Raw genomic sequence first — 11695 nt, forward strand, 5'->3', positions numbered from 1 at the left:
TCTTTCCCTTCAAAGCTCTGTTAGAAAAGCTCTGACCCATGAAGGCTGTGTCCTCACACGGGGCTGGTCCATAGCCCATCCACTTGGGGTGAAAAGTCTGTGGAAAGACCCCTCTGACTCCAGTGGGACTTGGAATAGGCCTCAGATTGTCACAGAATCCCAGATTTGTTTGGGTTGGAAGGGACCTTAAAGCTCATCTCATTCCAAAGCCCCTGCCATGAACAGGAACCCCTTCCACTAGACCAGGTTGCTCCAAGCACCAGCCAGCCTGGCCTTGGACAGTTCCAGGGATGGGGCAGGAATTAAGAGTATACATCTTCTCACAGTATTTTTTTCTGTGTCTCTTTCCATAGCTCTTATGACTGTCTTCTCGACGACCCCTTTGAGCATGACTGGCCCAAGCTTCCTGAGCTGCCAGGCATCAACTATTCCATGGATGAGCAGTGCCGGTTCGACTTTGGTGTGGGCTACAGGATGTGCACAGCTGTATGTCCAGACACAGCAAGGGGGTGTGGCCTGGTGGGAGAGCTGCAGTGCCATAATCATTGGAGAGAAGTTAATGCAGTATTTAGAGATCTGTAAAGAGCAGAGGGATATTTATGGGGGAAACTCAGTCCTCTGGGTCCTGTGGAGTAATGGGAAAATGAGTGGTAGCATGGTCTCTGTGGCACACACTGGTGAGAGCAATCCCAAGAAAGAAAAGGGGAAAAAAAATCTTCCTTTCATCCCACTTCTGGGTGTCTTCTTTCCTCTTTTCACTAGCCCAGGGCTGGGGGATGCAAGAAATAATCACTGCCCTGAAGATGCCAGGCTCATTAGGGTGTGTGAGATGGAATCTACGGAGTGGGTTGGATCCTTATCCAAAAAGTATAAATAAAATAACAGATACAAATAAATTATAAACAAAATACAAGAGTATTTACTTATCCAAAAAGTACGGGCCATCTCATGTTCTGCATTTGGTCTCTCTGTGTTTTTCAGTTCCGAACCTTCGATCCGTGCAAGCAGCTGTGGTGCAGCCACCCCGATAACCCCTACTTCTGCAAGACCAAGAAAGGGCCTCCCCTCGATGGCACCGAGTGTGCCCCAGGAAAGGTGAGTCTGGCACTCTGTTTGTCTTGGGGAAAAGCCAACAGTTACCTGATTTGGGCTGAAGGGCACAGAGGGGAGCAGGGAATTGCCTGGCATGCCTGGGGTGAAGCGAGACCATGGGGAAAGCTGTGCTTTCCCAGTGGGATATTCTGGGAGCTGTACAAGGTTTGCCCTAGCACATTTTGGACATAGAGATTCCAGCTGAGGTGCAACCTGTTCTGTGGCCTCTTTGTTAGGTTTTCTGGTCTCATCTGCAAAGTTTCCTTCAAGTGCCTTTAGGAATTCAGGGAAGCAGATGATGCTGTTACTGTGGGATGGCTGCTCAGAACTCACTGTCCAAACAACCTGTGGTAAATGTTTGTGTAGACTGAGGATTAGTGCCTGATTTTTCCCTTTAATATCCCTATTAGTGGGTGTCCTGCTGCCAATCCATTTTCAATTATAAAGTTATACTCAGATACCTGGGTTTTTTTAGCAAATTCCCTTTATTTTGAAATACAGGAGAGCCACTTGTACAATCTGAATGTGCCCCAGGCAGCAGCAAAATATTGTTGTCCAGTGCTTATACATTTGATTTGGGGATTGTGTCTGTTCTCACCTGTTTGCTGCCCCGATTCCCTCAGTGGTGCTACAAGGGTCACTGCATGTGGAAGAACACCAACCAGCTGAAGCAGGATGGACACTGGGGAGCCTGGACCAAGTTTGGCTCCTGCTCACGGACCTGTGGAACTGGGGTTCGCTTCCGCACACGCCAGTGCAACAACCCAATGTAGGTGTGAGCGCTGCACATACCTGGGCATCCTCAGAGGGGCTACTTGAAATGTCATTTGGGTTTTGGGTGGACATTCTGTTCAAGCCTCTCGAAATGGGATCATTTGTGGAGAATCCAAGAATTCCATAGAATTACAGAATCCCAGACTGGGCTGGGCTGGAAGGGACCTTAAAGCCCATTCCATTCCCCCTCCTGCCATGGGCAGGGACACCTTGTGCTATCCAAGGTTGCTCCAAGCCCTGTCCAGCTTGGCCTTGGACACTTCCAGGGATGGGGCAACCTGTGCCAGGGCCTCAGCACCCTGAGAGGGATCAATTTCTCTTTCTCCCTGATGAAAATCTCTGGAATATTTTCTTCTCCCAGGCCCATCAATGGAGGTGACGATTGTGCTGGGGTGAATTTTGAGTTCCAGCTGTGCAGCACCGAGGAGTGTCCGAAGCACTTGGAGGACTTCAGGGCACAGCAGTGCCAGCAGCGCAATTCCCACTTCGAGTTCCAGGGCAGCCGACACCACTGGCTGCCCTACGAGCACCCCGACCGTGCGTCCTGCTCTGGGCCTTTAGTGACTCTTGAAAGGGTTTGAAGCCATTCCCCTTGGCCTGGATATCTCAGTGGCAGGCCCAGAACTCCCAGAAAAGCAAATGAGTTGGTTCCTCCCCATCCGTCTGTCTGTTATGTCTGAAAATCAGTAGTTTTGCCTTAAATCCAGACTTTAATACCCAAATTCCCTGCTCTGACTCAAGTTTTTGCATTTTAGCCCCAAACAATCCATTTGTCTCTTATTTATCCCTAAAATTGGCAGTTTTGACCCTAAATCAACACATAGATCTGTAAAAAATAGCAGACTTGCCCTAAATCCCTGGTTTTAACCTGCATTTTCCCTACTCTGACCCAAATTTGCCTTTTTTACTGCCAAACCCCAATTTTCCCCCCAGACATGCCCTTTTATCCCTAAAGTTGACATTTTTGCTCTGACGTTGCAGAATTGTGTCTCAAAATCACAAGTCTTGCCCTAAAATCCCCCATTTCCCCCCAGGCCCCCAGTTTAGCCCTAAAATTTGCCTTTATTACTTCAAATTGCTTGTTTATCCCTAAAATGGATACTTCTTACCCCAAATGGCCACATTGTGTCTCAAAACCACCAGTTTTGCCCTAAATCCCCATGTTTCTGCCCAAATTTCCCAATTTTCCCCCAAAATGCCCATTTTCCCCAGAAGATTCCTCACAATGCATGCATTCCTTCCCAAACCACCCCATTCCCCTGCTCTGCCCCCATGCTCACCCCCCAAACCTGCCTCTCCCTTCTCACTCCTCGCTCCATCGGTGGGACAGCTGTTGGGAACACACCTGGATCACTGTCCTCCCTGCAGCCGTTTGTTTTCCCTGGCTCCACAGCTCCCAAGAGATGTCACCTGTACTGCCAGTCCCGAGAAACGGGGGATGTGGCTCACATGAAGCAGCCAGTGCACGACGGGACTCGCTGCTCCTACAGGGATCCCTACAGCATCTGTGTCCGTGGGGAATGCGTGGTGAGTGGCACCTGCTCTGGGGACAGCTAATGGGCAGAGAGAGGCTTTGCAGATGTCTCTGAATTCCCTATTTGCAGCATTGTGTTCCTGTGATTCCTTGAGATGTAAATTAAATTAGAGACCAGCACAGACCTGTTCCAGGGAAATGCTCTGCTTGTCTTCCCCTCATTGTGCCTTATCATAGAATCCCAGACTGGTTTTGGCTGAAAGGGAACCTAAAGACCATCAGTTCCACCCCACTGCCATTTCCTTCCACTAGCCCTGGTTGACCCAAGCCCCATCCAACCTGGCCTTGATCACTTCCAGGGCTGGGGCAGCCACAGCTTCCCTGAGACACCTGTGCCAGGGCCTCAGCACTGTTACAGGAAAGAATTCCCTCCTAATATCCGGTCTTGCTCTTTTTTCTGCAGAAAGTGGGCTGTGACAAGGAGATTGGCTCCAGCAAAACTGAGGACCAGTGCGGGGTGTGTGGCGGGGACAACTCCCACTGCCGGACCGTGAAGGGGACCTACACCCGCACTCCCAAAAAGCTTGGTAGGAATAACAGCTGCCTGCAGCTGGCTGGGGCTCCTGCTGCCTCTGGGGTTTGTGGGACACTCACACACATGAGATAATGCCATAATCATTGAAACCTTGGGAATAATGGGTGTAACACCATCCCATGAGGCCCATCTCTGAGCTTGTTCAGGATAAGCTGCTGTCCATCAGCCCCTGATTGTGGATGGATATGGAAGTGATGGAGGTGTTCAGGGAGTGCTGATAGATTTTCCCTAGCCTGGGTAACCTGGTCATTAAGAACACTAATAGACCTCTTTCTACAGGGAAACATGCAGCAAGAGGTGCTCAAAAAGAATTCGAGGTTCTAGAAAACAGTTTCTGCAAGTACCCAACTCAAAATCCTGCCTGGATTGTCTGACTTCCATGGACTGGTTGTCGTGCCCAGAGTGTCCAAATCTGTTGTAAATGCATTTGGCTATTATGTAATTTACATCTTTTGCTTGTAAAGAGCATCTGGGTGACACCCAGTCAGTGGAATGGCCAGACTCAGCTCTCAGGACATTAAATCCAGGTGTTCTGTTTAAGGGAAGACCAGAGGAGCCTTTCCCTTACCCAGAGGAGCTCACAGTGTTTCCCTTTCTGGGACAAAGGAGGCTCAAAACGTTCTGAGTAAGTGCAAGGCTTGTCAGGAGAGAGGCATCCCTGGGAATGGCAGTTCCTATCTTCCTGTAGACACGGACAGGTAATGCCAAAGCAGGCAGAATCTTGATGTTCCCTGTGCTCTAAAGGCAATGGGGAAAAGATTGGAAATGCTGTTGGGCACAGGCACTGCTCAGCCAGACCTGTGATCTTCCCTATTCCCAGCTCTTCTGTTCCTTCACTTGGATTTTCTTAGGAGCAGGACAGACTGCCAGTACATCCAGTAGTCCCAGAATCCAGTGATTTTGGTTAATTGAATCTGCAGTTGTTAAAAGAAAATAACAGGAATATGAAAATGCCATGCACTCAGAGAACTTAGGGGGCTCTTGATTAAATCTTGATCCCTAGAAGGGATTCTAGTCTTCCTAATGGCAGTGCTTCCTTAATTTTACACTAATTACCTGTGAATTGCACTGGTAAATAATTGAAATTGAAACTAAGAACATTTTTATTTGGGAACAGCTTTTTACTTTCACTACAGACATGTCCATCTGAAAGGGCAGTCAGTAAGTTCCAGTCCAACAACCTGGCTGAGGACTGATTTGGGAAAGTAGTGAGAAAGACTTGTGCTTGTGCTGAGGAACACAGGAAACATCTCTGTGCCTGAATTGTTGATAGATCCTGCTTGGAGCAGCATGGCCATAAATATTAAACTGATCCTTGTGGGAAGTGGCAAATCCCTCTGTAACTGGTGTTCCTTCTCTCCCTGGAGAGAAGAGCCCGGGGAGGGCCTGCCCCACCCTGCTCATCCATGACTGCTGGATGCCCTCTCCTGCAAGCAGAGCTGGGCATGCCCTGCACTCCTGACCATGGCTGTTCCTTTCTCTTTCCATTCCTGCTGCCTCCACTGACCCTGCACCTGCCAAAAGGGTACCTTAAGATGTTTGATATCCCTCCCGGGGCTCGACATGTGTTTATCCAAGAAGATGAGGCCTCTCCTCACTTTCTTGGTAAGTGTTTTTCTGCTCAAGTTTGAGAAGCACAGGGGACTCAGGCGAGAGAATCTGAGGGATGAGAGAATCCAGTGAAAGGGTTGGGTAAATGTGGGCTTTCCAAATTGCATGGTCAGGGCTTAATCCTGCAGTCCTACAGCTCAGCAAACAAACATCTGCTTGTTTGAATTCTCCAAAATGTTAAAGTGACCCCAATTTGCATGTGTACTAACCAAGGATTGTGATGACTCACATGAACGTGGGAACTGCCAGGGTGAATCTAATTCAGTATCTTTTAATTATTCCTATGGTGCATTGCAAAAAGCTGTATGAAAGAACAATGGGTCTTGGAACTGAATGATCTTTTAGGTCCCTTCCAATCCAAAGCATTCTGTGATCCCAGCTCTTAATGCATTGGCTTCTAATTGAGGCATCATCATCATCATCATCACAATCCCCACTGTACCTGGCTGTTGAGGTGTGCTGTGGAAGCCCAAACCCAGGCAGTTTCACAAGGCTCCTATTCCTCAGCTCTTCACTTACAGATTTTAGCATTACTTACAGATTTTAGCATCTGGGACACCCTAACCTGTGTGCACAGGGCAAAGTAAAATGTGATGAAGATCTGTTGTTTTCATAATCTGATGGAAATACCCCTCCCCGTGCCACCCCGATTGCTGCCAGTGCGGGGGAGGCACGACAGGCTCTGCTCTCACTCCTCCCAGCAATCAAGAACCAGGCTACAGGACACTATATCCTGAATGGCAAAGGGGAGGAGGCCAGGTCCCGGTCCTTCATCGATCTGGGTGTGCAGTGGGAGTACAGCATCGAAGACAACACGGAAACGCTGCACACGGACGGGCCCCTGCATGATGCTGTGGTGGTGCTGGTGGGTGACGCGCTGAGCTCAGCCTGAGGGACCATCCAGAGCCAGACCTCGGTGTCTGTACTTAGCAGAGGAATCTGTACCAGTGCTGGGTTTATGTTTGCTTATTCCCAGATCATTCCTCGGGAGAACGACACCCGATCCAGCCTGACCTACAGGTACATCATCCACGAGGATTCGGTGCCAACCATCCACAGCAACAACGTGCTGCGGGAGGACACGGACACCTTCGAGTGGGCCTTGAAGAGCTGGTCCCAGTGCTCCAAGCCCTGTAGTGGAGGTAAGCCGGGGATGAGCACCTGTAACAAAATTGCCAAAAAAGGGAAGGGGAAGGGAATGATTTATATTACTGGCTTCCCTTTTTTAACATTGGTTTGTTATTTTAGGGCTCAGGCTTAAAATATCTGAAGTACGTGATTGTTCCCAGGTGTCACACTTGCAGCCTAGGAAGAAAAAGGCTTCTTTTGGTGTTTAAATTCAAACCCCAAAGCTACTTGGGATGCCCAAACTCAGGCATTGATGCTCCTGAGCATTTCCTGTACTAATGGTGTGTCCATGGCTCTTAAGCAAATAATAGGGAATGCAAATTCCAAAATACCTGTCCTGTAAACCCATTTACTAGGCCAGAAAACCCTATTTAAGCCAAACATTCTAACAAGGACCCGATTCTCCCAATTCCCCTGATGTGTTTCCCAGGGTTCCAGTACACCAAGTACGGGTGCCGCAGGAAGAGCGACAACAAGATGGTTCATCGAAGCTTCTGCGAAGGCAGCAAAAAGCCAAAGCCCATCCGTAGGATGTGCAACCTGCAGGAGTGCACAGAGCCCCTGTGAGTGTGAGAGCAGGGATTGCTCCTTCAGACAGGGGTAGCCCCAGCCAGATGAGGTGGGATGAATCTGAGGGCATGCTGACAGCTTGCCAGCCTGCAGTTCCTGAATGTGGAGGGGAGTTTGTACCTGTGTAAGCATGGGTACTAATCTGATTGGGTGGTTGTGGTATATATATTTATTTATATTTATAGTATTTAATTTATTTATATTTATTATTTATATTTATATATGTATTTTTATATATAAAATCATGGGGTTGGGAGGCACCTTAAAGCTCATCTCTTTCCAGCCCCTTGCCATGGGGGAAGGAATTTTTCCACTAGATGAGCTGGCTCCAGGGATGAGGCAGCCACAGCAGGACAAAAAGGTTAACAGTTGAAGGTGTCTGACTCCATTTCCCTTCCCAGCTGGGCAGCAGATGAGTGGGAGCACTGCACCAAGACGTGTGGGAATTCTGGCTACCAGCTCCGCACGGTGCGCTGCCTCCAGCCCCTTGCGGACGGCACCAACCGCTCGGTCCCTGCCAAGTTCTGCAGCGGGGATCGCCCCGAGAGCCGGCGCTCCTGCAACCGGGCACCCTGCCCCGCGCCATGGAAAGCCGGGCCCTGGTCCCAGGTGGGCAGCACCGGCCTGTCCCAGAAGCTGTGGCTGGCACATGGGAACTTGTGCCGAGTGCTGTGCCACAGGATGCCCTGAGCTGTGTCCTCTGTGTCCGGCAGTGCTCGGTGACGTGCGGGGAGGGGACGGAGAGCCGGCAGGTGCTGTGCCGCGCCGGGGACCACTGTGAGGGGGAACGGCCAGAATCCGTGAGGGCTTGCAAACTCTCTCCCTGTGATGGTAAGAGAACGCTGCAATGGCTGCTGGGGGGGCATGATTCCTCCCTGGGGAGCACCGTGCTGGCAGAGGGGTCACACACAGAGGGCAGCTTTTTCTCCCCTGTTCAGTCCAGCAGTCTCAGGATGTCACAGCTCCGCACACTGGGGTCTGTCCTGTACACGTGCTCACACAAGGTTTAACCACATTGGCCCAAGTCGTGTTGGCACAGACTGGGGCCAGAGGTGAAGGTCAATTCAAAACAAACCCTGCTTGACCTCTAAATCCCAGGTAAGTTCTGCAAGCTGCCAAGTGAGGGAATAAAAATACACAAATGTGGAACCAAGAGCATTAATGAGGTTTCTGGGAATCTGTTACATTATTTTCACAGAATTTTTAACAGGTTTTGAAGCTTTTTATGACAACAATGGATTTCTTCCTTTGGATTATTCATTCTGTAGGACTTGGGGTTTATTGGGGTTTTTAACTCCCTCGTGGTGGCCCTGACACTGCTCAGGAGCTGGTAGGAAAAGCAGTCAATCTGCTGGAACTGGAGAAGCATAACCCCAAATCTCCACACTGTGGGTGGAGTCGTGGAATCTGAACCAGCACAAATGGATGCTCCAAAATGATCCATGAGAGGACAGGACCAAATGAGGGTCACTGTCACTATGGAGAGGCAAAAGAAATTGTACCTCTAGCCCAGAATTCCACACTGAGACTGGGATAGCCTCACAGTGCCTCATGGAGCATGGGTATTCCCAGGCAGAGCTGCTGCTTTTACCCCAGGAACCAGCAAGGGTTCTGAGGAAGCTCAGCAGGATCAGGACAAGGACATGTCTATATTCCATAGGATTTGCTATTTATAACCCTCATCCCCCAGCCCCAGTAGTGACCATGTCAGGTATTTTACTGAGTTCCTTGGAATTGAGCTGATTCTCACCCACTCTGAGCTCAGGCTCCAGTGGATATTTTAAAGCTGGAGAAGGCGGTGGCTGGATGTGCTTCCAGCCCATGGTGAGGCAGCCCCTGTGCCCAGGTGAGGACATCTTTCCCTGCAGAAAGCTGATTTTGGTTCAAACCTTCCAGAAGACCCTCTGGAAGTTCTTTTTCCTGAGCAAAGGGATGCAAATCCCTGCCTTGGTGGAACCTCAGGTGTGACCCACTGTTACAGCTTTCCATCGGTTCTACAGATCCATTTGCTTCCTGAAAAACATCAAACCTAATCTGAACAAAACTTCATCTTACTCTAGTTTTTTATTTTAAGGCATCTCTGAGGGCTATTGCTTGGGATTTAATTTCTGTGAAGGAAGCTTGCCTTGGCTTTAATGCTGCTGATGGATGATGTCCTCTCAGGCTGGAAGGGAAGGCATTTGGGGTGGGTAGGACATAGCCAGTGTGCGGGGGAGCTCTGGGAGGTTGGCACTGGGAATTGCTGTCTGTGCTCCTCTAAAAATGCCACGTGCCAATGTTTCCCAAGTGCCCATCAGTGGGTTCCCATCCCTGGGACATGTGTTTTACAGATGAGCCCTGCCTGGGAGACAAGTCCATCTTCTGCCAGATGGAAGTGCTGGCCCGATACTGCTCCATCCCTGGCTACCACAAGCTGTGCTGCGAGTCGTGCAGCCGGCGAAGCAGCAGCTTCCCAGCGCCCGGCGGGGCTGGCAGCGAGGGGGACGCAGCCCTCCTGGATCCAGGCAGCCTGCCTAGGGCCCCAACGGTGCCCACGCCCGCGGTGCCCGCCCGGGCGCAGCTCCTGCCTGGGAGCAGCTCTCCAAGCCGGCTGCCTTGGGAAGCACAGCAGGCTGAGCGGCGCACCCCCCCATCCAGCCCCGAGCCCCGAGGTGCCGGCGTTCCGCACTGGAGAGCTCCCGTGCCCAGCAAGACTTCCCGGCCGCTGGCTCTCCTGCACCAGTCCCCTGCCAACAGCAGCAGCCTCAGCTCCGGTAGTGCCCCGGCGCCGGCCGCGGCTCTGCCTCTGGTGCCAGCAGGGGCTCCTGTGCCAGCCAGGACCTCCGGGAAGGGCGAGGGGCGCACAGGTAAGCGATGGCCTCCGAGGGCCGCCCCTGTGGAACGATGAGCAGGAAGTCCTGTGCAGGACAGCCATGGAAAGGGGCTGCTTGGCACTCCGTGTGCGACTCCCTGACCTCTGGACTCTGCGGAGCGTGCTGCGTGCCCCGGGCAGGGCATGGGTCGTCCCCTGTAAATACAAAGGACAAGAAGTGCTGGTTCACTTTCTGGTGCTCCCAGCCTCCTCCCACCCCTCCTTCCCTGGCTGGCTGGGACACACAGAGGAAGCACTAAAGGAACCTTCCTGGCAGTGAGTGGGAGTCGCTGAGGGCTCCGTCCAGCTCTGGGCACAGAAGTTAGCCCTAACCTCAGCAGCCCTGTGGTTCTGGGCTCTGAACACCCCCATGGTAGGAAATGCCCCACTGCAGGCAGGACCAGGCATGGACACTCAATGAGACACCTGCCACAGACCGAATGAACCCTCAGGACTCGTGTCTCCCTGGAAACAGACGTCGTTGCATGAGCACCACTGCAGCTGTTGGGTAAATGCAGGAAAGCAGCATTATTGTAAGAGTTGTGTGCTGTCCCACAACTGTTTTCCTGTATTGTTCCAGTGCCAGCTGCCGGCCATCAAGTTCTGCCCTATAAGCATTCCAAAGGCTGGTGTTGAAAGCAGTTTCAAGGTGGATTTTGAGGTGTGAGAGATAGTTATATTTCCAGCGTGGATCAGCTCCAGACCTCCCTGCCCACGGTGCATCCGACTGCAATAATTAATTTATGTCCACCCCCACCTTGTCCCAGCCCAGCTGGCTGCGCTCTCCTCGGCACGGCGCTGTAAAGTACTTGTCTATAGGAGTGAGAACTGCAGATATTTATTAAAAGTGGGTTTCTTGACATTGTTTTGTGTACTAAATATGTATGCTGGGGGCAGGTGACTCTTCCTTTTGGCAAGATCAAATCTGGAGATGGAATTAGATGCTGTGTCATATGCATATTGAAGCTGCTCAACTGCTGTGGAGAAATTGTTGATCTTATTCTTTAAAAAAAGGTTTTTTATCACAGGTCTCTCTCGTTTCTCAGTGGCCATCAAGGTTTCATGTGCAATTGCTGCTTCCCTGGAAGAAGTGCCCAGGATGGAGCCATTTAATGCTGTGAGGGGATTGGGGCCCCAAAGATACAATTCTGGCAACATCCTGGCAGCCCTGTGGGGTGCCTCGGGGGAAATAAGGGTGGCACTGGCCATCAGCAGAAGCTTCAGACGTGACAATAAAACAAACCTTGGGCATCCTGAGGCTTTCCCTGCTTTCACTCACGTGGCAGCGTGTGGTTTTGGCATTTTTGTTCCCTCTTCTTTTAGCCATTTCCATCCCAGGTAGGACCTTCCCCGAATGGAAATAAAGATTAAATATTTTAACGGGATTTTGAAAAACAGAAGTTTTGCCATTGGAGAGTGCGATGTGCGGGAAAATTGAGGGAGAGGAAGGAGGGGATCAGATCTCGCCTGGCAGCTGTCAGATGAGCCGCACCTTATTAGTGGCAGGGAAAAAGCCGCTGTTTGAAACTCCCTAAGCTCCCAAGGCACGAAGGGCAGGAAATGCTGAAGGCAGAGCTGGGAGCGCACGGTCAGTGCCACC

At 50.8% G+C, this 11695-nt stretch overlaps 1 protein-coding gene across 3 annotated transcripts in view; it reads left to right on the plus strand.

Moving 5' to 3' along the window:
* ADAMTS3 (ADAM metallopeptidase with thrombospondin type 1 motif 3) overlaps nucleotides 1–11373 on the plus strand; it is a 58959-nt gene extending 47586 nt beyond the window's left edge. For 2 of the 3 annotated variants that reach the window (XM_036382721.2, XM_036382720.2), the window contains 13 exons: nucleotides 354–486; nucleotides 982–1095; nucleotides 1716–1861; nucleotides 2228–2403; nucleotides 3260–3393; nucleotides 3804–3927; nucleotides 5460–5540; nucleotides 6248–6411; nucleotides 6523–6688; nucleotides 7105–7237; nucleotides 7646–7853; nucleotides 7958–8075; nucleotides 9575–11373. In XM_036382721.2, the coding sequence (XP_036238614.1) occupies nucleotides 354–486; nucleotides 982–1095; nucleotides 1716–1861; nucleotides 2228–2403; nucleotides 3260–3393; nucleotides 3804–3927; nucleotides 5460–5540; nucleotides 6248–6411; nucleotides 6523–6688; nucleotides 7105–7237; nucleotides 7646–7853; nucleotides 7958–8075; nucleotides 9575–10131 (2254 nt within the window). In that variant the 3' untranslated portion in view covers nucleotides 10132–11373. Of the gene's footprint in view, nucleotides 1–353; nucleotides 487–981; nucleotides 1096–1715; nucleotides 1862–2227; nucleotides 2404–3259; nucleotides 3394–3803; nucleotides 3928–5459; nucleotides 5541–6247; nucleotides 6412–6522; nucleotides 6689–7104; nucleotides 7238–7645; nucleotides 7854–7957; nucleotides 8076–8182; nucleotides 8343–9574 lie in introns of all 3 variants that reach the window. The other variant, XM_054514717.1, reaches the window with a different exon arrangement.
* The last annotated feature ends 322 nt before the right edge of the window (nucleotides 11374–11695 follow it).

The sequence above is a fragment of the Molothrus ater genome, chromosome 4, assembly GCF_012460135.2.
Source record: "Molothrus ater isolate BHLD 08-10-18 breed brown headed cowbird chromosome 4, BPBGC_Mater_1.1, whole genome shotgun sequence".
Taxonomy (NCBI): domain Eukaryota; kingdom Metazoa; phylum Chordata; class Aves; order Passeriformes; family Icteridae; genus Molothrus; species Molothrus ater.